At 41.9% G+C, this 27,499-nt stretch overlaps 1 protein-coding gene across 4 annotated transcripts; it reads right to left on the minus strand.

Annotated features, from left to right (window-relative positions):
* Positions 1 to 216: 216 nt before the first annotated feature.
* On the minus strand, positions 217 to 27,499 carry LOC118359418 (AP-1 complex subunit gamma-1). Of its 4 annotated transcripts, none has more exons than XM_052481721.1 (22): positions 27,350 to 27,499; positions 17,286 to 17,489; positions 16,111 to 16,235; positions 15,264 to 15,405; positions 13,531 to 13,627; positions 12,773 to 12,849; positions 11,487 to 11,582; positions 11,311 to 11,391; positions 10,030 to 10,184; positions 9,816 to 9,929; positions 9,506 to 9,646; positions 8,866 to 8,920; positions 8,463 to 8,585; positions 8,136 to 8,225; positions 7,882 to 8,006; positions 7,646 to 7,750; positions 7,391 to 7,532; positions 6,676 to 6,802; positions 6,250 to 6,345; positions 5,908 to 6,068; positions 5,624 to 5,722; positions 217 to 5,458 (listed from the first exon to the last, which is right to left on the minus strand). In XM_052481721.1, the coding sequence occupies exons 2-22, from the start codon at positions 17,484 to 17,486 to the stop codon at positions 5,357 to 5,359; spliced, it is 2,454 nt and encodes an 817-aa protein (XP_052337681.1). In that variant the 5' UTR covers positions 17,487 to 17,489; positions 27,350 to 27,499; the 3' UTR covers positions 217 to 5,356. The 4 variants fall into 4 exon arrangements, with proteins under 4 accessions (XP_052337681.1, XP_052337688.1, XP_052337689.1 ...); XM_052481728.1 differs by having other exon boundaries at positions 17,286 to 17,507; positions 27,350 to 27,435; XM_052481729.1 differs by lacking the exon at positions 27,350 to 27,499 and adding an exon at positions 27,147 to 27,301.

Genomic DNA, 27,499 nt, shown 5'->3' on the forward strand with positions numbered 1-27,499 from the left:
TGGACATACTGCCAAATTCTCTAAAACAGCATTGGCTTATGGTATAGAAATGAACATTAAATTCTCTGGCAACAGCTCTGGTGGGCATTCCTGCAATCAGCATGCCAATTGCACCCCCTCAAAACATGAGTTCATCTCATGAAACCAACACTTTACATGTTGCGTTTATTTTTGTTCAGCGTATAAGAGCTTATAAATGAATGAGTCCGGTCAAAATTTTGTTTGACTTTTTATTTATACTCTTGATCATCATTTCCTCCAACCCAAAAGACAATAATACACAGCATAAGTCTAAAATATCCCATGTAATTTACAGCCTTCTCAGCTTTAATCATCATCATCATCATCATAATCATCATTATTCATATTTTCAGTCCATTCACACCCACCTTGAAGACATGGGACTCATTCAGTTCAAAAGGTTAAACCTGTCTGGAAAAGGGAATTTCAAAAAATGGTTTTTCCTCCCCTTCTCAAATCAGATATGTTGTCGTATAGTCGGGATAAATCTGAGGGTTACATATTCAGATTCTCTTTCAAAAGTACAATGGACGCTTTATGATTTCACAGGGAACGGGATAATAGTGGCTAAAGTCAAATGCGCCTTCAAACCCCTTTACACGCGGAGAATTCACCTGGCCAAATATAGAAGTAAAAAACAATTACATCTGAATGAGTGGTGTGCACATTTAACCCCTTCCACCACCAACAAAACAAAAAAAACATTTTCAAATGTACAACCCAACAAGGTGGTGTGTTGGATTTGTTGAAAAATGGGACCTTTTCTTGCATTTCAAAAAGAGGATTACTTAGAGTAGAAATGACACTATTTACATTGGTTCTCACATGCAGCTCTGAAGTTGTGAATTAAAATCCTTGCAGCCAATTTCACGTCCTTACTAGGTGACTGTAGCAAGACATGCCAACACACTCATATTTACACACACACACACACACACACACACACACACACACACACTGATTAGACAAACAAAACGCTTCAAAAGCTGCTCAGACCTCTGAAGGGTTCTTGACTTTACAAATGTCCTTTTTAAAGATGCAGTGTCCAAACCAATGGGATTTCACCTTCATATGCATTTCTCATTTAAAACTATATGGGGGTACTGTATCCTTAAGTGTTAACTGGTCAAACATGATTGATGGAATCGAACCGATAAAAACAACATTCAACACAAGGTACAAGTATGAGACCTTTCCCTTCCCTACAGCCTTCTATCTTGACCAGCTCCCCCTTGTGGAAATGAGCTCACAGCACAGCTAACATGCAGCTTCAGCTCAGTGTTCTAGTTGTGTCATATCACAAGAACAGGTTAAGCAGCACTGCATTAAGATCACAGGTCTCCTGAAAAGAATGTAGACACAAAAAGGCCATACACACAGCAGAGAGATCAGCCTCACACTTCAGTCCTGATTTTTTAATTGGATTTCAATAAATAGAAAGGATCATATTTCCTCTAAGAGAGCCTGAACTTCAACTGCCCCGCCGGCCCGGTCCCTCTTAACAGAACCAGGCCTATTCTCTGCTCTCTTTGAGCCGTACAAACCAGTCCATAAGACGGGTTCCTTAATGCAGTCATCAGGAGCGATGAACAGACCCAGTAAGATTGGATGATGACAGGCAGCCAAGAGCACATTGTATCTGTCAACCACACGAGGGGACAAGGCCTTACGACTTAATGAACCATATCCACCACACAGATTTAACTTCTCATAGCCTGAAAATACTCAGGATATTCAATCCCCATCTTACAATAAAAGGTACGTGCAACAGCATCACAAAAAAAGAAAAGAAAAAAGAACTCACTCAACACTTCAGAGAAACTCTGGGCCCTTTCTCACGTCTCTGAAATCCAATACAATTAATGTGGGGAGGTGAAATGCCAGATGAATGGGGAGAGAATCTATAGGACTGGAGAAAAACAGAGAATGAGACTTAAGGGGGCCAACAATGAGAATCGCTCTCTTAGAAGGACCATGTGCACTGTAGGTAGGTCATCCGTTATTTAATTAGCTTGCATGTCTGACAACATTAATTTTCTCCAATTACTTTTGCTGGGGAGAGAAAAAAAACGATAAAGCACATTACAGGCCAAGGGAGGCGTTACAGCATCTTAGCAAGAGGCCTACTCCTCTTAAGGGGCATATGAAAACAGATGAGGCCTTTTAGAGGACCACGGATACCGACACGGTGCCACCTCGGTCACTGTGCAGCACGGTGTTCAGCTCACAGACCTCTCAGTAGTACAGTACATCCCTCACAGACAACACCAGTTCTGCCCAACCAAACCTTAAGAGGACATGTATAAAAACCAATAGCAGCCTAATCACCCACTAAAATCTGCAGGGAAAAAAAGATGCATCCAAACTTATGAAGAGGATGCAGCTCATTTGCATCGTTTCAAGATTATTCTTTTTTTTACATGTATACAATTATAGTCCTTAGCTAATTTGTGTAAGTCTTCAAATGGGGTTTTATTTCATTTGATCATCTTCTGTGTTGTTTTGTTTTACAATAATATACAATGTACAGGCAGCCGATTATATATATTTTGTGATGACTGATGAAATAGGGAAGTCTTTTCTTTAGACCATATTTTAGACTAAGATCTATTAAGACAATATACACCGTGAGTAATTGGAAGTCTTAGAAAATGGTTGGTATCTAAAAATAAAAAGGGATGAAAGAAAGGATATTTGACTAACCTTAAAAGCCCTCAATATATACAGAAAAACCCAATATAGCATTTAGTCAACAACAGAAAAAGGATGACTAATAGAATGAAAATCATTTTCTCCATATACACATATCATTGCCCAAAAATAATTCCACCGCTAATAGCATCTCCGATTTGGTCACAAAAGTTTGATAGTGTAGCATAGTGAATATCAATAAGCATATAGTGCGATTGAACATCTGACGGTCTGAACACATACAGCATCATGGGGCAGCTAAGCGTGTTAGTAATGAGATGTCCTACAGGTGCCCACTTGATTGCAGATCATACAGAAGACTAAATACAGCTCTCCAGGTACTGTGCTGTTGATAGTTAACAGGAAGAGAAAACATTGTGAGGTATTCAGGTTAATGTTTCCGACAGCTTGGTCGGGATTCTGATTTGGAGAAGTATGACAGCCAAGGAATCACAAAAAGCTACACTGATATCCGACTACATCATTTCCACTCTAAATGCTAGAAACTCAGTGTGAGATGTCAATAAAATAAAAAGGGCACATTCTTCTTCGACTCCTACCTTCCATCCAGCCTGTCTGTCTGGCCTGCTCTCTAGTCAGGATATAACCCACAATAAGCACTCCCTGACACACAAACCCTTGTCACACAGATCAGATGAGACCAGTTTAGGGACTTCCCATCTAGTTATGTCAAAAGGCACATCATTTTGATATCAGACAATAATGTTTAAGACAAATCACTGCAAAAAAAAGAAAAAAGAATCATACTACCACAAAAATAGTGCCAACAAAATGGCCAGCGCCCTCAGAGAAGACAGCCACAGAAAAAGCCTGCAAAGAAAATGCATTCAGTGCATATAACTACATTCAAAATAGACTTAATGTACATGTCGTCTCTAGGCTGGCTATGTCCAGCCAGGTTAATAGATATTTTGACGACCAAAGCTGTAAATCTTACATTTCCGGTTGTTTGTTCAGATGCATGGAGGATTCAGTACTTCCAAAGTTAATGTATTCAATGAAACTATGTTTAAGGATTTTCCATGAACTAAGATGTCTCAGACCTGCACTGATATACGATATCCATATTGCTTCAATAACCTCAGCTTGATCTAAGCAATTAACCGTTGAATTTAACAAGATGGATGGAAGAAACTGTAAATAGTGCCCATCTAGGTGGGGGAAACGGTGCTATACAGGGCAGTCAAACAAAGTAGAAATGTCCATCCTCTAGATTCCACCTCAGAAAATAAACTTTTACAAGATGCGCCATGCTATGGCTACCACACTGCTGACCAAACTAAAGAAAATGGAACCATACTCTGTGTTAGCCAGCCCATGACAAACAAATACACTCCAGCTTTCGAAATATGCACTTTAGCCATTTACAGTATCTCAACCCTGCTGAGAGGCCTCTCTGGCAAAACCAAGGTGAATGGGATTCAAACAACTCTCAAAGTGATTTCAACAGAAAACTGATGTAATTCAAAATGACTCCACACATCTTCTGCCTTTTAAATCACTCATGAGATGGAGGGTCAAATTAAGTTAACCCCAAAATGAATGAGTGCTCTGCGTCTTTAAAATCCTTCTGCTGCCAAAGTTAATGGATGTAAAAGAGCAGACCAGGTACAACTGGGAAAAGTCATAATGTGAATGTTTGTATAATCTCGGTTAACGCAGGACTAAAATCTGGCATAATTTGGTCAGCTGCGTGATGTAGTTGTGAGTCCACACGTATTAGAAATTGGGAGTTGCAGTTTGCGAAGTCTCCACCCTTGCAAAAGGAAACCCTTAACCAAAGCTCCCCACTTCCAATTTCCCAACACAAGCGAATCAGTCGAAGTTTAAGCACCGCCTTCGGCCAATCCTGATACATCCAAATAATCAGTGACGAAAACTGATTCTACGCATTCCATCCCAAAAGATTGTTCGGTTTACACCCAGAATCTGTTCATGAGAGATTAACCTTTGTATTGCAACGAGAAGACGTTGCATTTGAAGCATAGAGCTGGAGATCTTTATAATAGAAGGTGTTATAGTCACTTTGGAGAACAAACTAGATAAAATACTGAGAGCCAAAGTACTCCAAGTTTACAAACCCAATTCGGGAAAGTGGTGAATGGACTGTGCAAATTTCAGAGTTAATTAAGTTGCACCTCATTCAGACTTGAAAATAGGCACAAAAAAATATATATACCCATGTTAAATTCCTGTAAGATTAAAAACATGAAACAAAAGAAAAAACAGACTGCTTAATCAAGTGCTCATTGTCAACAGCTCTTTTCTATGGCGGCTTAGAGGGGTGGGCATACCACAGAGAGTGCAATGTGTGTGTACGTGCATTAAGAGGGCGAGGAGATGGAAATAGTGGCAACTGCAAAGCAGACAGATTGAGGTGAAACCAATCAAGGAAAAGAAGGGTTAGTAAAGTAATATGTTTTCACATATTTCTGGTGATGCCTATAGTCATTGCTGTCGTTGTTGTGGTTGTTGTCATCGTGGTCTTCATACCATCGTTTTTTTGTGTTTGACATTCCGCTGCTTCCCATGCAACCCCAGGGCAGCAGTCTGCAGTGATGTCACAGAGAATCTTTCCCATAGTTCCCTTGGCGGGGTCTTTAAGCGCGAGAGGGCACGGTCATCATTGCCAGGACTGAGGAGGGAAGTTGTTGACCTCGGCCAGATCTTGGACAGGGGAGCCTTTGTGGGTGTACGTCAGCTTGACCCTCATGCGGAGTTGTTGCTGTAAATCATGAGAAAGACATGTTTATTAAAGCAATATGAACTACTCAATGTAGAGCTGAACTCTATAGGAGCCCTCTGCACTAAATTCCTCTGATAGCACCAATAGATCAGGAAACTGAATAAGAATGTGAGGAAGATGAGGACAGACAGGAACATCACATACCTTCTGTGGGTTGAGAACTCTGATGACCTGTGTGACGCTTCCCTGGTTGAGTGCTGGGACAATATTACTGCTAGGGGACAAGAGCTGCAGCTGGAATGTCTGAAGGAGAGGGACACACAGAGCGTAAAAGACTGCTCCTGCCAAGTCTGCTTCGTAGGACATACGCCTGCATATTCCCAACTTTGACTAAGCTGTACAATGCTACAGAGGTCAATCATAGAACCACACATATTTTTCTTAATATTACATAGTTATACAAATGTGACTGTCCAGTCATGGCTCACCTTTGGAACTGCAGCCTGGAAAACAAACTCTGTCATGTCAGCCTCGGTGGTGTTGGTGGCGTGGATAGTGATGACTGCTATGTTCGGGTTCGGATTGGCCCTCTCAAAGGTGAACTCTATTTTCAGGCCATTCTTGCTATACGCTGTCATGGGGGGAATAGCTAAAGACAAGAACGCACAAGTCAATACAATTCAGAGTGAAAAAGTAGTACCAAACATGATAACCCACAAAAAACATTATAGAAACCTGTACAAGGTCACATTGTTTTAAAAGGGATACATAATGACACTTTGGATCAAATTAGAAATTTGAAAGCTTCACTGATAAGTGCTAGCTCTCACCTGCTGAAATATCATTAAACAGGGGCTGTGAGGAGAGGCCATCCAGGAGGAAGGGGGGCTGGGAGATGGGCACAGAGGGGGCTGGAGCTGGACCACCTAGGTAAGGGGACAACAACACAGGGGGTTAAAATAGGGTACAGGGAACCACACAAAGACAGTGATACCACTGGTGATTGTTGACAAGACAAGTTGATTCCTGAAGTCAAGCAGGATGTGGCGGTTTCTATATGAAGGAAGGTGCAGGCAGGGTGACAGAGAGAATAGGTGGTGAACAGGGAGACACTGCAATGAAAGAAAAGAAACCAATCTAGTTGCCCTGACCAACGTTGGTCCACCTGTGCTTGGGGCTAGAGAGAAAGAAAGTGAATGAGTGAGTGAGTGAGAGAAAGAAAAGGAGAGAGAGAGAGAGAGAGAGACTGGTCCTACTAGACAGTGAGAGGTCCCCCAATAGGTCGAGCAGCTCTCCTCCAGCCGAGGCAGGCTTGGTGGGCAGGGTGGTTTGGATCACAGGCACCACATCATTACCTCCCAGCAGATCTAACAAGTCATTAGCCTGGAACAGAAGAGAAACCAAATAATAAAGCACATGTAGATTGAACCTGTAAAACAGGGAGGATTTGGACAAAAACAACAGTGCTCTGAATAACATCTCATTTATACTTTGTTTTAAAACATGACAGATGGTCAAATATTTTGTAACTCAAATCAGAACTCTACAAAGGAAAATGTAGACTGCTTCATATTAATCTGTAGATTGATATGCCCAGCAGTTTAATATTCCTACCAGCAGGGGTCCTCGTTTGAACAGTGTGTAAAAGCATTAGCAGACTCACTGATTTGTGGACTTTCACCACATGAATAGAAATCAAAACTTAAAGAATGTGTGTGAGTGTACGTGCATGTGCGTTTTAAAGAGCTTAAGCGCTCGATTCAATCTGTATCGCTGAAGATCTGAGCTACAGCTCAATATACATTTTTTATTTTTTTATTCACGCATCAGCAAAGATTGCATTCACGGTAAAAGCTGCTGCATGTCAGCTCAAATGGAAATTACTTTTAATTGATTCAGCAACACATCGTCTGTGACAGAAAACCTCCCATCAATGGTAAATACAGATTTGTCATGTGACCCTGCCCTCACCTGGTTGGCTGGCTGGGTGACTAGGGGCGGGTGTTTTGTGTCAGGCACCGAGGGCTCTGTCTCCCCATTGGTCTGCACAATCTCTGTAGGGCCATTGGAGGCTGTTTTCTCCATGATGGGCATTCGCTCTAGTAAGGCAGGCCTTCAGAGAGTAAGAGAATAAGAAAGGTACATTTCCTTGACAAGGAGAAGCACCAATCATTTCTACAGAAAAGTGCTTGTAATGAATGGGAATACATTTGGAGGCATACTCACCTCATGTGATCATATTTCTTGAAAAGTGCATTGTACTCCACAGCTCTCTGTTGCAGCTCCACGTCGATGCTGCTGCCGTATATTGACACCACCTTCTTGATTCGGCTGGAGATTTTAAGACACAAATGTTAACCTTGAGTGTGTGTCATGCCATCCATTCATTCATTTCAAAGTTAAGGGATAAAAATCATCATAAGCTGTTGGATATTCTCTCTGCTCAACACAGATGGACTTACTTGACACTGCTGAAGCGAGTAGACAGCTTCATGATGGCAGTGAGGGAGTAACCACGGGTTACAGGGGTGGACAAGTTGGACACAAGAAGACCTTCCAAAACATCCAGGACTTCATCCTCTGTCACCTGTTGCAAGCAAAGGGGGAGAAAATATATACATTTCGACTTCTTGAGGTCGGCAGTGCACATAGATGCGTTGTGTGTAACGTTCTAGATGAAATAGTTGGAGGTGATTGAGTGCTTCAGGAGGTCTACCTGGATGGGCTCCTCCTCCTCACACTGTCCAGATACCAGCAGGTCTCCATACTCCCCTATACACCAGGATGACACCTGGACCAGTGGTTGCTATGGGAGACAAACACTAATAGATCAGATTCACTGTAACCAGTCCTCATCAGAGAGGAAGGGAAACATCAGCACACTGTTTGCTACTTCCAAATGTGAACTTTAGTGATCCAATAACGTTTCAATCAACATATTCTTTGTCAGGTTCCTCTTATTTGTCTGGTTACTGGGCTGTTTCAATGTGCGTTTTCCTCTTATCATACAAGACGTGTGTGTGTGACCAGAGATGCCTCGGACCTGTGAGATGTCATCCAGCAGGGCTTTGTAGAGTCTCTGCACCGTGTAGGCATGCATCTCCACACTGTTGGTGATGAGCTGGATGAGGTTGGGGACAGAGTCGTCTCGGACATAGCTCCCCGCCTGGACACAAACAGGTGTTAAAAGAAACCCGTCTCAAAATGGACAATGAGGCAGATGATCATTTTGTGTAAGTCCAGTGACAAAAACACTTTCAAGACAAGAAACCAAGAGCCTTGGTCACCATGGTAAAAAAAAGCAGCGGTTGTCAGATATGATGAGATCATCATTTGTAGTTCAGTCGATGGATCACTCAAGGATTCGTCACTCAACAGTCAAGCATAATGACTTATTTCACCATCGTCTGTGCAAAGAAAAGTATTTGATGAAATTATACATATACCGTTGTCAGGACTCTCATGATGGTGTCAATGTGCCATCTTTTTGAAGGCGCATACCTGTGAAACAGAACACGCATCAGTCACATCTGCATTCCACTGAGCAGAGGATCATATAACCAGGAACTGAAAAACAATTGGCCTGAGGTTGATGCTGTCAGAAAATATATGGTATCAACAATGTCATGTTCTGACGATGGATCACTCATTTATCATCATACAGCATTTTAGTAAGTAAGCCACACACATTAACCGGAGGTTGCAGAAACAATAGTTAAATCATTGGAGGTGCATGAGGCCACTGGCTGTAATCTATTCTCGAAGCCTACATTCCTAATGCAAGTAAACTGAGGCATACAGTCAGGATCTGTGTGAACAGCCCACATGCAAAAACTACTGCTGCCATGGCCTCTCATGCAATCACTACTAATCCTTCTATTACTTCTCAAACCACTACTACAACTGCTGAGCAACGGCCAATACAAACAGAATGAGGTGGTAAAGACCTACAAGCCGGGATAATGTTGAGAACGGTTTTACATGGTGCAACTGCTTAATGTTGCTATGGAACTAGCAAGAGCCTTCAGATAGGAAGAGCTGTAGAGATCAGGCTTTGCCAAACTGGACCACACCCATGAGCCTTACTTCTCTGCAGCCAGGAAGACTCCGGATGCACAGTCCGCTTTGAATTCTGGGTCACAGGAGTCCAGGAAGTAGAGCAGCTCCTTCATCATGCCTCGGATGTTGTTCCCATTCACCAGGGCGAAGCTCAGCTCCATCGCACGCCTAGCGAGGAGAATGGGAGGACGATAAGACAAGGAAATCTCTACATCTTCTGACCCATATCTTGTGCAGATATGCATGTACAGTGACGAGCAATGTGTTGTACTAGTGTGTTATGTACTAATGTCTATACTGTATGTCACTCATGTTCTCATTTAGGTGTAGGTCTCACCTCTTGATGGACACATCCAAGTCTTTTAGACAGTCCACAATGGTGCTCCGATGCCTCTGCACTGCATTGTGGTCCGTCTGTACAGTCTTCAGTAGGGACGTCAGTGCCACATATCTTGAGGGTGGACAGAAAGTCACATTAAGTGTTATATTAACTGGGACTATGATGACCTATGTTCAGATCATTCAGTGAATTAGTTCCCCAAGTGTGTTACCTAATATTTTTGTCATTGTTGAGAAGGAACCGTCCCAGTATGTTGATGGCCAACACCCTCAATCCACTTTCTGATTTGATGTCCATTATGGTCAGTACTGTCTCATAGAGGATTGCATTGCCTACATTTTTACTGGTCTCGGTGTTGGTTGCCACCTACAAGGGCAAAGAAACCATTAGTCTGATTAGTCATATCTCTAGGGCAGTAAGCCTCGAGTACTCTTGGAACTCTAGGGGCAGTATTGTAATTTTTGGAGGAAAAAAAACATTCCTGTTTTAAAACGGGATATTTTGTCAGGAAAAGATGCTAGAATATGCATATAATTGACAGCTTTCGATAGAAAACACTAACGTTTCCAAAACTGTAAAGATATTGTCTGAGTATAACAGAACTGATGTTGCAAGCGAAAGCCTGAGAAAACTCTCATCCGGAAGTGCCCCAGGTTTTGAAAGCGCTGCGTTCCAATGACTCCCTATATGGCTGTGAATGTACCATCAACGAGCTTACGCTTTCTATGTATTCCCCAAGGTGTCTACAGCATTGTGACGTAGTTTTACGCATTTCTGTTGAAGAATAGCCGTATGGGGGCACATTGCGTAAGTGGTCACATGGTGGCTCCGAGAGAGATTCTCACGTAAAGTGCAGAGGTAGCCATTACTCCAATCGGTCCTAGAGAAAAAGGAATTGTCCCGACGGATATATTATCGAAAAGATATTAGAAAAACACCTTGAGGATGGATTCTAAACAACGTTTGCCACGTTTCTGTCGATATTATGGAGCTAATTTGGAGAGAAAAAATTGCCGTTGTGGTGACCGCAATTTCCAGGCGATTTCTCAGCAAAACATGAAGAACAAACAGAGCTGTTTCGCCTACAAAAATAATATTTTGGGAAAAAAATGAACTTTGGCTATCTACCTGGGAGTCGTGAGTGAAAACATCCGAAGTTCATCAAAGGTAAACGATTTAATTTGATTGCTTTTCTGATTTCCGTGACAAGGTTGCTTGCTGCTAGCAAGGCATAATGCTATGCTAGGATATTATAAACATACACAAATGCTTGTCTAGCGTTGGCTGTAAAGCATATTTTGAAAATCTGAGATGACAGGGTGATTAACAAAAGGCTAAGCTGTGTTCCAATATATTTCACTCTTGATTTTCATGAATAGGAAGATTTTCTAGGAAGATTCATGTCCGTTGCATTATGCTAATTAGTGTAAGATGATGAAAACGGTCCCGTTCACAGGATGGGGTGTCACTAGAGTATAACCTCTCTTCTCACCTGTGCAAGAATGTCATTCATTGCTTCACTTGAGTCGTCATCACTCCTGCCCAGAATTCGCAATAGTCTCAATATCCGCACCTGCAATGAGGTCAAGGGGCATCACTGACTGGCCTAGCCAAGTTTGTTACAGAAGATCAAATGATTGGCACGAAACACAAGGTCAAAGGTCTCACCTGCAGGAAGGGGTCACTGATGCCAGACACATCATGCTCAGGAGAGTATCCAGACATGATCAGGTTCTTCAGGATTCTCACTAGCTGTGGAACCAACTACAAAAGACCAACAGGAGAGGGGTGCCATCAAGGGTCAAGGTCTTTATTTCTGAAGAATTGGTGTCCTACCTTGTTACTGAAATAACTGGACAAAGTATTGTGTAGAATGTGCAGTTATTCTTTACATTCTCTTGATTTAATCATCAATGTAACTTACATTTCTGGGTTATGGTAATCAAGACAACATTGATTGTATGAAAACATTCGGTTAGGATGTTGAGTTTTGAAAAGCTAATCGAACTGTGATGTCACATTCAATCACACCTGGATGAAATAGAACCCTCATCATAATTCTTAACAGGAATGCTAGGCAAGAGTATTCATAGACAAATATATTCGCATTGGTGCAAATTTGTACGTATAAAGACACATACCTCCCTTTTAACAAACATAAAACCATCAGTGTCTAGTGAAAACACCAGAGGTGATCAATTGAAAACAGACCCATCATGTTGTTTTCAACATACGGTGATCAAATGAGTTACACGTTAGGTTAATGATGACACATTGACAATAGTGAGAGATGTCTAAGAAACATTTTAAAAATCCTGTCATGATATCAAAAGAGAACACCAGCATATGACCGCTGTAAAAGTCAAAGAAATCAAAAAGACAAAAAGGAACTTGACGGAACATAGATTTGATTACATCTACGGTGACCGTGTGAAGTGATTACTAGTTACAGCATGCACCAGCTATGAAACCAGAATGTACTCTTACCTTCTCATTCTAACACAATGCAGGAATTGTAACAAAGACAAATGACAGAAAAAATATGAGGTAGATATTAGGGAAGATTCACTTTTAGAGAGCTCAAAGTCATGTTCTGATCATGAACATGAGGGGTGGGAGACTGGCTCAAGGTTGTTATGGCTAAGGGAAAGAGGTACAGAGCCACTAGAGATACAGCGAGGAAATAAGCGAGGCAAGGAGATACGACTGAGACATAGGCCTACTTTGAATGTAGAGCAAACCCTATGGGAAAATGTAATCCAAGGTTTCAAAATGCAAAATATGTTTGAAGTATATCCAAAACAGTCATAGTGAAAGGAAAATGAATACTAAGGGAGAATGAAATGTAGAGTGAGCTAAGGACAAATGCTTAATTAACTCCCTGAAGACTTGCGCTGTAACCCAAAAACTCTTGATAGTAGTAATTTCACTAATTAGATGGTGGCTATCCATACCTTTCTGAAGTGTAAGAGCATGTCAGGACTTCTTTCACACATTTCAGTGAGGAGGACAACAGAAGTGTGGAGAACACCTTAAGGAGACAAAGAGAAACTAGTTTGAAAACAGCATCCCTGGTGAACCGTAGTAGTTAACAAATTTGCACAAATTTCCTTGCCAATTCCCTGTGAGTGAACGTTTTAGCAATGTCACAGCATTGTTACTAAAATAAGGAACAGTCTATGGGGGAAGCTGTTTGCTGGTTCCGTTGTGGTGGTTTATAGTCTGGATTCTCACTCTTAGTAAGTTCCAGTTTAATGCCATTAAGCCCTATTTTAGCACTACAAAAAAACGACTACAGGTACATATCTAGCATCAACTCCCCAAATCCTTACCTTGACCATTGAGGGGAAAACACAAAACTGACCTTACAATTTCTAGGGGCAACTTCATCTATCAAACTCGTTTAGAAACATATTTTAAGTGATAACTCTGGTTCTGACAAGAGCACCTCTTTATAAAGCTGTCAGAACATCAGCCATTGTACTATGACAACCATCAGTGTCTAGTGAAAACACCTGAGGTGATCAATTTAAAACTGTGAAGGACGCAGCAGCTCCACAGCTCATCAGGACACAGTCATTAATCCAACTCTAGTCACTGAAGGACATTTCAACTGTATAGAGGGCACCAGCATCTTCATTTTACCTGTGAGTGACCAAACCCAATGCTCTCTGTGCAGGACACAGTTGCCCCCAGCCCCCGGTTGTCTCACCGTGGTTCTTCTCACTCAGCAGGTTCTTTGTGGCTGGGAGGAACATCTCCATCAGCTCTGGGACCTTCCTGATGACGTGGACTGCACACAACGCCGCCTGGGGAGAAAATTCTAAATGTTTTCAAAGTCCTCAACTATGACGTGCAAGCGCAGACCTGCCAACTTTAAATCAGTTTTATGACTACGGCTTTAGCGTGGCGGCTCCCACGACCGGCTCCCACGACGGTGCACGCGCAGCACCCACACTGCTCAAATCATAGCCCTATATGGTAAAGTGCATTTGCCTATCTTCTGTATACCAACCATACCTTATCACAACACAACTGATTGGCTCAAAACGCATCAAGGAAAGAAAGGAATTCCACAAATTAACTTAAGGCACATCTAATTTAAATGTATTCCAGGTGACTACCTAATGAAGCTGGTTGAGAGAATGCCAGGAGTGTGCAAAGCTGTCATCAAGGCAAAGGAAGGCTATTTGAAGAATATCAAATATATTTAGATTTGTTTAGTTTGGATGTTTTCACTATTATTCTACAATGTAGAAAATAGTAAAAATATGAATCAGTAGATGTTCTAAAACTTTTGAGTGAGAGAGAAATGAATGAAATTGGTGATCTCAATGACACTCACATTTTTCTAGGTTACATTTAGGGTTTTTTGATTATTCAAATTAATAGGTGTATGTATGTGGATAGTCTAGTAAAAACAAACTGGATCCTTCATTTTGTTTGGGGAGAACATTTAGAATAATTCAATTACAGGATGGAATATATTGGTTTAGCTTACTGTAGGCTGTTTGGAATATGAAACAACTGAACTTGGCCTATATCAGTTTGTTTCAGATCTCCATCCTTGACCTCATCCATCAAGGTCTGACTACTAGGCTACCATCAATCAACATGCCTCGTCATTGGTGAACTGATTATTATCACAACATTACCTACTGTTGACATACTGCTGGATCAAGAGGCCAGATCAGCAACTAATTATTATCACAACATTACCTACTGTTGACATACAGCTGGATCAAGAGGCCAGATCAACAACTGATTATTATCACAACATTACCTACTGTTGACATACAGCTGGATCAAGAGGCCAGATCAACAACTGATTATTATCACAACATTACCTACTGTTGACATACAGCTGGATCAAGAGGCCAGATCAACAACTGATTAAATCAACATAGGCGTACTAATCTTAACACAGTCTAATATAACTTTCTGTGAAGGACAGTATTAGCAGAACAGCTCTCTCTGCCATGTCTGTTGACTTAACACATTTGTCTTAATGGCGAAGGAGCTAACTACGAAATAATGGTGGTCACGTGCTTGATTAACACATACAATTTTGGAAAATGTATTCACCAAATAGTTAATTATCCATTTTCCCTACCCTTATTCATCACACATCAGCGGTATCAACGGACAAAGTGGAGAGCTGCCATTCAGCTCGAGGGAGGAAATTAGTAGACTACTACGACTACAGGGGGCGTGCCGGAGTGGAGAGCTAGAGACGTTTTATCCTCGCCAAAGTCCTGATTGGCTCAGCTCCAACTTCAGACGGTTATACCAATAGAAGCGTATTTTAGGGTAGTTTTTCATACCAGCATACTTTGACCTCAAATTGTGTGCAGGTTGGCAGGTCTGCTGACACACATCAAACTAACCACCTGACTAACACTACTTTGTAAAGAGTGAATGTGGGATTAGGTGAGAATGAGGTACCTTTTTCCTCAGGTAGGAATTGGATGTTTTGAGCAGCTTCTCCACCTCTCCAGCCAGGTCTCGACACATCTCCGAGGAGCCCATGCAGCCCAGGGTGCACAAGGCCAGGCCCTGGACATACTGTGTGCTGTGATTCAGATCACTGAGGAAGAATGAGTGGAGAGCAGGTAATAATTACTTTATATAGTGTATAAAGTAAGAGCTTCACATCATAAAATAAAAGTACTAGCAAAGAAATAAAGACTGGAGGAAGGAGAATGAAAAAAAGAGAACTAATTAAAAATCATACATTAAAAGCATCTTTATAAAAGTGTGTGTCTTCAACAGGGATTTAAAAATAGGCACTGAATCTGAAAGCCTGATCTCTGGCAGACCATTCCAAAGTCTAAGGGTCTAAATGGCAAATGCCCGGTCTCCGTTCATTTTCAACTTAGACTTTGGAATGTGGCCGTGTCTCCGTTCACAGGGAGATAACAGATCAGAGATATAGGATGGCGCTGAGATGTAGAAGAGAAAGAGGAAAGACGGAGAGAAGAAAATATAAGATAGACAGGGAGAGGTGGGTAAAAGGGACGACGAAGGAGCAGGGGAGACAGGAAAGAAGAAAAATGTGCACGAGAGCAAGAGATTGAGAAAAAGACGCAACAGCTGATCCGGCAGGTTATGGGGCTGTTTCCATATCCAACATCAGAAGCGCACGCTGCTGATGCGAGCACCACTCATGAGTAACAATTCTGGCAGTAACAGAATACTGCCATTGGTGCACATCACCACCTCCTGCAGCACAGCTCTCATCTCTACACTACAAATAATTGTATGTAGCCAATGCGGTTCTGGACTGCCTTACTTCTTGATGCAGTTTGTCATTAGTAGATGGACGTCCTGCCTCTCGTCCAACAGTAGCATGGCTCCCAGGTACCCTATCCGCTTGTCAGTGAACTTCTGGGACGCAATCAACTTAAGGCACTCAAGCTGGAAAACAAAATTAAAATCAATTTGAATGTCACATGCGCCAAATACAACAGTGAAATGCTTACTTGGCGCCTCGACTTGGCGCTCTGGTACCGCTTGCCATGCGGTAATAGAGAGAACAGTCTATGACTAGGGTGACTGGAGTCTTGGGACAATTTTTAGGGCCTTCCTCTGACACCACCTGGTATAGAGGTCCTGGATGGCAGGAAGCTTGGTCCGAGTGATGTACTGGGCCGTACGCACTACCCTCTGTAGTGCCTTGCGGTCGGAGGCCGAGCAGTTGCCACACCAGGCAGTGATGCAACCCGTCTGGATGCTCTCGATGGTGCGGCTGTAGAACCTTTTGAGGATCTGAGGACCCATGCCAAATCTTTTCAGTCTCCTGAGGGGAAAAGGCTTTGTTGTGCCCTCTTCACGACTGCCTTAGTGTGTTCGGACGATGATAGCTTGTTGGTGATGTGGACACCAAGGAACTTCAAGCGCTCAACCTGTTCCACTACAGCCCTGTCGATGAGAATGGGGGCTTGTTCGGTCCTCCTTTTCCTGTAGTCCACAATTTGTCTTGATCACGTTAAGGGAGAGGTTGTTGTCCTGGCACCACACAAGCAGGTCTCGGACCTCCTCCCTATAGGCTGTCTCATCGTTGTTGGTGACCACTGTTGTGTCATCGGCAAAATTGATGATGGTGTTGGAGTCGTGCCTGGCCATGCAGTCATGAGTGAACAGGGAGCACAGGAGGGGACTGAGCACGCACCCCTGAAGGGCACCCTTGTTGAAGATCAGTGTGGCGGATGTTTTGTTCCCTACCATTGCCACCTGTGGGTGGGCCGTCAAGAAGTCCGGGATCCAGTTGCAGAGGGAGGCGTTTAGTTCTAGAGTCCTTAGCTTTGTGATGAGCTTTGAGGGCACTATGGTGTTTAACGCTGAGCCGTAGTAATCCGTTCACAAAACTGCTCTCTTCAGCAAGAGACACATTCACTGCCAGAAACAACAAGACACTCACAGATGTTGGTTAATAAATTAAGAAGATAGTGTTCTTTTTAAACATACCTGCCCAAAGTGCGCTGGGTAGCCCAGCATGTGCATGTAGAGTAGCTTAGCCACATTTCTACAGCGGTAAGTGTTGTCTTCCTCTCTGAAGGACGAGCGTATGGCAGCACACTCTTTCTGGATCATCTCACGCTCCTCTGCCTGGGTCCGAGCCGTCCGGATGGTCCGGATCAGCTCCCGCAGTCTGATCGGCGCTGGCATCCTCTGGAAAACACAGAGAAACTAAACATGTTGGCACAGGTGGCTTTTAAAATTTTTTAAAACAAGGGCCATACTGCAAAGTCACATTCTAATCTGACAACCAGTAGATGAAAGTAGACCTATGTCATTTTGAAAGTATGGAAAAAAATGACAATAAGATCAGTAACTTTGTTTCTCAAACATGTGTATTGCTTATGGCGTTACTACAGACGTAAAATGTAAATAGAGGACAAATCCATTAACATGAATGCCTGGGCCGATGTGAGTCCACAGAGTCTGTCTTCATGCATTTCTGAGTTAACGTGCAAGTAGCTGGGGGGCTAGTAAAATCACCTGACCACCACTTCTGTCTAGCTCATTATAGTTATCATTAGGAAGCCATGGGTGCTCACTCATTCTATAAGATAGCTGCATACTCTTGTAATGGTATTTTTGGCAGCATATGTGATTATAAATATTTGAATAGCAAATTAGCATTGTTCTGTGAGTACAGCCTCAAAATGTGACAAGGAAATGGAGAATGCCTTGCTCAGAAGCTTGTGAAGAGAGCACTAAAGGTTTCAAACCAGTGGAGGGTGATTAAATATTGAAGGGGCACATGCTTGGAGGTGAGATAACGTTCTCCAGTATTTACATGCAGCCACACAGAGGAATAATAACAGGAGCACAGCGCCCCAGTTCAGCCAGGTACAGACCTGGCAAACACAAGAGAACTCACAGTACCGTGCCTCTACGATGTTACTAATGTACTCCCATTCTAACAAGAACGCTGCTCCATGAGAGGATGCATTCAGAATTAAATGATTAGACAAGCATATAATCTCTCACCCCATTAATGATATGTGTCCGACTCAGAGAGGGGGATTTGATTTGTTTTTATAGGTAGGCGGCAAGATGATAATGACAAATACACTGTACTACTTCCTATTTGATAAGTAGACTTCCTGTGTGTTCTAACACTCACCATCAATCGAGTTCACATTGGTCGTCCCAAAGCCTGTGGTCTCAGAGGCCGGCAAGGTACAGCAGGTTGCTTGTCCTGCGCATTGACCACCTAGTCTGTATGTGCACACTACCACAATCCAGTGACCTCTGGTCAAGAAGCAGCCCGCATGTTGGATCTGTGCACTAGTTGACTAAATTAGTCTCATGCCCATTTCAGAGGATCAAATATACAAACAGGTAAATGAGACCTTGACTGTAAGTCAAGAGTACAGTATGAAGATTGGAGAAGCAGTTTTAGCCTATAGAAATCACCGATCACACTTAGGCGATGTCATGAAAAATTTGGCTAGCTAAGCTCATGAGCAGAAATGCGTCGTCGGGTCCAACAGTCATCTCACGCCGAACTGCGCATGTGCAGGCCGTCAATTCAAAGTCACCCCTTCGATATAAAAGTAGTTTGACGAAAATGAAAAAAAAAACTGTCAGTTTGTCACTTTCACGAGATTGGAGTAACAACATGTTCAACTACTTAAGACATTTACTAGAATCTAGGTTGCCTTTAGACTTCGAGAAAATTAACAACCAAGGAAGATTCACTTCTCTCATTGAATTTTCAAACCACCGCCTGTTTGGTCCGTTTTGCAAGCATTCCTGAAGTCTCACGATGTTGCGCCTCTGGGTTTAGAAACTCTACGTTTAAAACCTGCAGGAATTAGTTGGGTAAATGGTGCATGAGCATCACAATCCTTCATGAACTGTCTGCTAGTGAGAGCAATCCGGAAACAGAGAGATAAAATAGCTCAATAGACTGTCACAATGAGAGACCGTGGAAGGGGAAACTATGAATGTGTAATAACTGCACATGAAACACAGACGCCAAGTCAAAGAAAGTGATTCGTACGACAAGAGATCATCAGATCTCGGCATTCCAAAGGCACAATGTCATTGGGTGTGCTAAACAAACCCTACTTCCTGCTTTTAGAAACCCCTATAGCACTGACACGTTTGACTTTCAACACCTGAGTTAAAGCAATGAACACTGCAGCCTACCCTATATTGTAGTGCATTCAGGAAGTGTACACTTACAGTACTACAGCAGAGTGACAGAGGATGTAAGAGAAACCCTGGGCAGGCTGGAGTGGGCAGAACAAGGTCAAGGGCCTGGCACCAGCAGTGGGTCTGGAGGAGGCCTTGTTTATTGCAGTGAAGGGCCTGGTGAGAGGGGTGTGTGTTAATGCACCACCACCACAACAGGGGATCCATCACGCGCCACTATGCCAGGAACAAAGAGACCAAGTTATTACCGCTGGCTCCTGCGTGCGGAGAAGAGGTGCTTTATGACTTCCCATCTCAAAAGATGCATGGCTCGTATCGGTTAGCATGGATAGCATAATTGAGCCGTTACAGCAAGAGGGACGACAGTAATTAATTGCTGAACATAGCCATTTTCTTCATCAAGCCACCTCAGAGCTGATGCGGTTGCTGAAAAAAATAATGCACTTGCTAAATGGACAGAGCAGAGGCTCTCTTAGAACTAGGGAAAATATAAAGGCTGGTGTTGTACACACAAAGGTCCAACAGAGAACAGACAATCCAATTAATAACACCAGTTATGTTATCACATCAAAGACTTTTTCCAAACCACGGTATACAGTATTACTTTGAGTGCACACAAGTGGTGCTATTTCTATTTAAAAAAAATGTTTTAGGCAACATGGATCTTAATCCAGGAGGGGATTGTTTGTCCCTGCTGTAACCAAGGAGCTTGATATCTAGCCACTTAGAAAACCAAAATGCATAGCTGGAGCTCTGAGCTGGATATAACCTCAATTTGGCACGTCTTAGATAATTAATTTACACTCACCGGACAGTTTATTCTAGAACAGCCTGAATTATTTGAGGTATTCGACAAGGTGTCAAACGTTCCACCGGGATGTTGGTCCATGCTAACGCGATGGCATCACGCAGATGCTGCAGATTGGACAACTGTCCAGTCATGCTGCGAACAGCCAGTTCAAAATCTCCCCAAAGATGCTCTATTGGGTTGAGGTCTGGGGACTGCAGGACACTCAAGTAAACTGAAATGTTACTGCTTTACAAGATGCCGTTCTGAACACCACTGTTGTACTGCACTGCTACACCTGCTAGCTTGCATGATTGTCATTCTCCTTCGACCTCATCAACAAGAGGTTTTCCCGCCTGGCACCGTTGATCACACAATGCTCAATGTTGCTAAAGTCAATTGTTTTGCCCATTCTAACATTCAATCGAACAGTAACTGAATGCCTCCTTTACATAGGAAGTCACGGCCACATGACTCATTGTCTGTAGGATCGATCCAGTTTCAGGAACAGGGTGGTGTACCTAATAAAAACTGGCAGGTACTATAGTTTTGTGTATATATATATATATATATATATATATATATAGCTGAGAAAAATGTCAGGTCAAGTTAGCCGCACCGTGGCGTAAGGCTGGGCGATCAAATTAATTTGCATGTACAGTAAAGGTCCATGTTTTTACATACACCTTAGTCAAATACATTTAAACTCAGTTTCACAATTGCTGACATTTAATCCAAGTAAAAATTCCCTGTTTTAGGTCAGTCAGGATCACCACTTTATTTTAAGAATGTGAAATGTCAGAATAATAGTAGAGAATTATTTATTTAAACTTTTATTTCTTTCATCACAGTCCAAGTGAGTCAGAAGTTTACATACACTCAATTAGTATTTGGTAGCATTGCCTTTAAATTGTTTAACTTGGGTCAAATGTTTTAACCCTAACCCTTCCCTCAATAAATTGGGTGAATTTTGGCCCATTCCTCCTGACAGAGCTGGTGTAACTGAGTCAAGTTTGTAGGCCTCCTTGCTCACACGCTTTTTCAGTTCTGCCCACAAATTTTCTATGGTATTGAGTAGAGGTCGACCGATTATGATTTCTCAACGCCGATACCGATTATTGGAGGACCAAAAAAAGCTGATACCGAATAATCAGCCGATTTTTTTAAATTGATTTGTAATAATGACAATTACAACAATACTGAATTAACACTTATTTTAACTTTTAAATATGGATTTTATTGATGTATTATATCTAAACAGGTGGCATCTATAAGTCTAAATAATCCTGTGACATTGCACAACCTTCAATGTTATGTCATAATTACGTAAACTTCTGGCAAATTAGTTCACCACGAGCCAGGCGACCCAAACTGTTGCATATACCCTGACTCTGCGTGCAATAAATGCAAGAGAAGTGACGCAATTTCCCTAGTTAATATTGCCTGCTAACATGAATTTCTTTTAACTAAATATGCAGGTTTAAAAATATATACTTCTGTGTATTGATTTTAAGAAAGGGCATTGATGTTTATGGTTAGGTACATTCGTGCAACGATTATGCTTTTTTTCTCTCGCAAATGCCCTTTTGTTAAATCATCCCCCGTTTGGCGAAGTTGGCTGTCATTGTTAGGTACACATTGGTGCAACGACCAAGCTTTTTTCACGAATGAGCTTGTTAAATCACCCGTTTGGCGAAGTAGGCTATGATTCAATGATAAATTAACAGGCACCGCATCAATTATATGCAACGCAGGACAAGCTAAATAAACTAGTAATATCAACAACCAGGTGTAGTTAACTAGTGATTATGTTAAGTTTGCTTGTTTTTTTATAAGATATGTTTAATGCTAGCTAGCACCTTACCGTGGCTCCTTGCTGCACTCCCATAACAGGTAGTCAGCCTGTCATGCAGTCTCCTCGTGGAGTGCAATGTAATCGGCCATGAGCGGTGTCCAAAAATGCTGATTACCAATTGTTATGAACACTTGAAATCGGCCCGAATTAAAAATCGGCCATTCCATTTAATCGGTCGACCTCTAGACCAGAGGACATTTCTCCAAAAAGTATGAACTTTTCCCCAATGTGCAAATCGTAGGTTGTTTTTTTTTAATGGCGGTTTTAGAGCAGTGGCTTCTTCCTTGCTGAGTGGCCTTTCAAGATATAGGATTAGTTTTACTGTGGATATAGATACTTTGTGCCCGTTTCCTCCAGCATCTTCACAGGGTTCTTTGCTGTTGTTCTGGGATTGATTTGCCCATTTCGCATCAAAGTACATTCATCTCTAGGAGACAGACCATTTCTCCTTCCTGAGCGGTATGACGGCTGCGTGGTCCCATGGGGTTTATACTTGCGTACTATTTTTTGTACAGATGAAAGTGGTACCTTCAGACATTTGGAAATTGCTCCCAAGGATGAACCAGACTTGTGGAGGTCTACAATTTTATTTCTGGGGTCTTGGCTGATTTCTCCCATGATGTCAGGCAAAGAGGCACTGAGTTTGAAGGTAGGCCTTGAAATACATCCACAGGTACACTTCCAATTGACTCAAATTATGTCAATTAGCCTATCAGAAGCTTCTAAAGCCATGACATCATTTTCTGGAATTTTCCAAGCTGTTTAAAAGGCACAGTCAACTTAGTGTATGTACACTTCTGACCCACTGGAATTGTGAGTGAATTATAAGTTTAATAATCACAAAATAGATGCCCTAACAGACTTGCCGAAACTATAGTTTGTTAACAAGAAATTTGTGGAGTGGTTGAAAAAACGAGTTTTCATGACTCCAACCTAAAAGTCTGTAAACTCCTAACTTGAATTGTACATTATATACATGATTCATATTCAATTTCATTTATTTATTCTTTTAATGGCATTTTCATAGACCTGAAAGCCACTTTAGTGATGGCAAAAAAGCAGGTTAAACTATTGTTGTTATAAAATGTGGGTCTTATGGTCGTGGAAGGCTTAAATTTAGCCTTGGTAGAACTTCACAAGCCCTCAATTCATTAGATTATTGCTGTCTGTTTGACCTTTAATTGTATAACTAAAGCATATTTTGATTTTTTTTTAAATGGTTGTTCAAAATAAAGGATTTGGCTATACACCCATTATTGACAGGTGTATAAATATGGGTTGTTTTTCATGATTTGGGCTAGGTCCCTTAGTTTCAGTGAAGGGAAATCTTAAAGCTACAACATACAGTGACATTCTAGACGATTCTGTGCTTCACATTTTGTGGCAACAGTTTGGGGAAGGCCCTGTCCTGTTTTAGCATCACAATGGCCCCGTGCACAAAGCAAGGTCCATACAGCAAAGGTTTATCGAGATCAATGTGGAAGAACTTGACTGGCCTGCAGAGAGCCCGAACCTCAACCCCATCGAACACCTTTGGAATGAATTGGAATGCCACCGACGAGACAGGCCTAATTGCCCAACCTCACTAATTCTCGTGGCTGAATGGAAGCAAGTCCCTGCAGCAATGTTCCAACATCTAGTAGAAAGCCTTCCCAGAAGAGTGGAGGATGTTACAGCAGCAAAAGGGGGACCAACTCTATATTAATGCCCATGATTTTGAAATTAGATGTTTGACGAGCAGGTGTCCACATACTTTGTCATATAATGTACACATTGTGAATATCCATTTGTTTAAGAAGAAAAAAATATATACATAATATTTTTAGGCCATATCGCCCAGCCCTTACCGTGGAGTCTGGAGGAAGTTAAATAGATCAAGGAAGGTGCAGAGAAAGGAGAATAGTTGCACAAGCCAGTATGTTGATAATGTAAGAATTCACTGTGATCAAAGTGCAACGGAAGGTCAGTGCACATTCCAGAAGAGCAGGTGGACTCGGGACTAACTCCCTTCCATTAACATTCAAACGGAAACTGGGCAGCATAGATGAGAACCCATGGTAAACCGTCATGGCTAAGAAGTGTTCTTCTTAGGCACAACGCATTAGCAACCTCTGGTCACTCCCAGATAGAACAAGAAAATACAATTAACTGCAACAAGTAATTCACACCCTATAGTCCAGGAATCTGTTTTAATGCATGAATCATAAGACACATTCAGGCCTGTCACCTAGGCTTAATGACTCGAGCAAAACAAAGGCTTATATTTCCTGTGACAAGTAACCAAAGGCCCCAATCAGCCTGTGCTCCTAAGTGTGCGCACACAACAAATATGGAAAATCCAGTCTCTGCTAGACTAACAAAGACTTATGAAATGTCTGTTCTACTACAATGTTGCAATAACTTTTATAAGCACACATTATTTTATTAATTACAACATGTTAGACATTATATTTTCTTTATTATGTCCCTAAAAGCTGGCACAAAAGACACGTTTGGTCTCGACAGAGGACGGGTTGAGCACAATAAGTGGATTAGGAAGACCATAGGTGGAGAAAGTTTGCACTTGCTGAACTGTTGAGCAGCAACCACCAAAGACACACTCACCAACATCAGTTTTGCTCAGCCTTACTCTCCCAGGACAAAAACAGTACTGTTTGGCTGTGTGGCCACGCTACAGATTTTAGCCCCGCTATATTTCACAGGAGCTTGAACAGCCAACAAGCCAAAAACATTTCTGTCAAATGGAATGACTGACATGAGGCATTATCCTGATCAATTAGAGGGGGGGGGGTCTCAAACTCCCCTGAACTTATTCCTGTTCCAGTTGAATTAGGCTATTGTCCTCCACATGCATACTGATGTATTTGATCATGTTATTTAAGACAGCTTTGGGAACAAAATGGGCATAAAGGAAGACATAATAATGATATATTGAATGTTATCAACACCCTCATATAGCCACAGAAGGGATCATATCTGACACCAACTGTGGCAGATTTCCTGTGTGAATGGAATTGCCCATTCCTCTCCTGAGACTCTGGAAGATACACAAGCCTGCAGAGCCTACAGAGCCTAGCAACCAGTGGCAAGAGAAAAACCTCAACACACAGAAGAGTCCACTGGGGACAATTTCCAATGTCCAGAATCCAGAGACAACGCACACCATCAATGAGGCCCTTTCCAATTGAGAACCCCGACACTATTCAATAATACAGCAACTGGAGTATGTGCCACAATTTACTTCCCCCTTAACCAAGGTTTTGCAGATGAAGTTCATTAAGCTACAGAAACAATTCTGAAGCCACCATTGTAGAGGGATCGCTCCTTTCAACACAATATCTCAGCATATTGTTCTCTTTGCCACTCATTTTGCTGTCACTGCTCAGCCAAGCTCTCACAGAGATATTTAATTGGTTGTGTTTTTATCTTACTAGGCAAGTCAGTTAAGAACAAATTCTTATTTACAATGACGGCCTACCAAAAGATATCCTGCGGGGACAGGGGCCTTGGATTAAAAATATATATAATATAAGGACAAAACACACATCACAACACTACATAAAGAGACCTGCGACAACACAACATAACAGCACAAAACATGGTACAAACATAATTGGGCACAAACAACAGCACACAAAGGGCAAGAAGCTGGAGACAACAATACATCACACAAAGCAGCCACAACTGTTAGTAAGAGTGTCCATGATTGAGTCTGAATGAAAAGATAGAGATACAGCAGGGTGCTACCTCCATTCCAACAAAAAACTATTCTGCAAGTAGTATTACAGAACATTTATACAAAACATTGGACCTACATGGTTTAGCCAAGTATTGGCCTACCAATATGTGTACTATAGACAGAAAGCTTTCATTGAATTGGCTGAAAATGCAGGTACAAACATGGGCACTTGTCAGCTGGTTTAATGCAAATACAAAGAACATGCAATGAAAAAAAGCAAGTCTTTGAGTATATGACACTGATGTTGACTTCAGGAGAATCGACTGACAGAAGAGGTGACAAAATGGAACTAGGAAATCACAATTCAAAAGGATACAAATAATTTAAGAACTTGCAGCAAGCTCAAATAAAACAACCCAATGGCTGTAATGGCACATAAACTAGCCTAATAATCACAACCAGTATGTGAGTATTGTAGCTAACTAGTTAACGTTAAGTGGCAACAATACTATAGTTGCTAGCTTAAGTAACGTTAGTAACCTTGACTTCAATGCAACCACGTAGAAACATTTACACCCAAGCTAGGTATAACACACACCTTATTTGAAGCGTGGGTATACGTTACAGTTCAACTTGAACACATCATGGTATTGCTCTAGCTAAGTTAACGTTAGCTAGCTACTTAGCTAACATAATTGGCTAGCTGAAGTAGATAGCTCGGTAACTTACTCGTCGGTACCAATGGTCTGTATATAGCTACATTCCGCATACCGAGTAGCTGGCTAGCTAGTAACGCGTTAGCTGGGTAGGGTGGTTAGCTTGCTACGGTAGATCACAAGCCCGCGGAAAGAGAGTTAAATTGCGAGCCATCTCTTGAACACAATAGTTTACGAACATTTAACCACACCTGTCAAATATATTATGCATTGTCACGTTACCACTAGTTAGCATTGGCACTAACAAGCTAGCAATCTAACGTCCGAGCAGAGGCCATTTCAGGGCGAGCATGGCACAATTACAGCTTTCTAATTTCTCAGACATAAGTAAACCCTTTTAGCAAGTGGACATACATAGCATAGCTAGATAGCTAGCTACGCAATCACGAAGAGGCCTTCATCGCACTGACTTAGCTAGCAGGTTAGTTGGCTAGTAGGATTAGCTAACTAACGACTAGATAACGTTAGTTACCTTGCCCTACCGGTACACCTCGTTTCAGTTACACAGCAAATAACCAAATGCAATGTTGAAATACATTGAAGGCGTGTAGGCAAGTAAAAGTTCAGTATAAAAACAGATTTAATGTTAAAGATCGCACAAGTACATATCAGGTAAGCATACCAGCTAGCCGACACCAGGCTAACGCTTCTCTGACAGACAACCCCCCGGTACACTGGCTGGTTAGCGCAGCCTCACTTCCGATCATGTAGCGCCAACATGGATTATTGTCACCACGGTTTAAGACAAAGTCGCGCTGATTTTTCAGCTATTATCAAAATAAACAACTATTTTTAACTGACATAGTTGTATAAAGTTATACTCACTAGCCGTATTGATACCAGAAAATAGCTGGAATCTTCTCTATTTGCGACGGAGGGAGGAACAGACCAGACATTCAAAATGGTGGCTCTCCTAGCCTCAGCACTTCTACCGCAGGCGGAGGGTTACACCGAAAAAACAAAACTTCAACGTTT

Source organism: Oncorhynchus keta, chromosome 2 (assembly GCF_023373465.1).
Source record: "Oncorhynchus keta strain PuntledgeMale-10-30-2019 chromosome 2, Oket_V2, whole genome shotgun sequence".
Taxonomy (NCBI): domain Eukaryota; kingdom Metazoa; phylum Chordata; class Actinopteri; order Salmoniformes; family Salmonidae; genus Oncorhynchus; species Oncorhynchus keta.

Bases quoted from the DNA above. Each gene is read 5' to 3' on its own strand.
- LOC118359418 (XM_035737971.2), bottom strand. The intron at 12,850-13,530 runs GTGAGACAACCG...TGTCTCCTTAAG, and splicing joins GCTGAGTGAGAAGAACCACG to GTGTTCTCCACACTTCTGTT. The intron at 11,583-12,772 runs GTATGGATAGCC...GGTCTTTTGTAG, and splicing joins TGCTCTTACACTTCAGAAAG to TTGGTTCCACAGCTAGTGAG.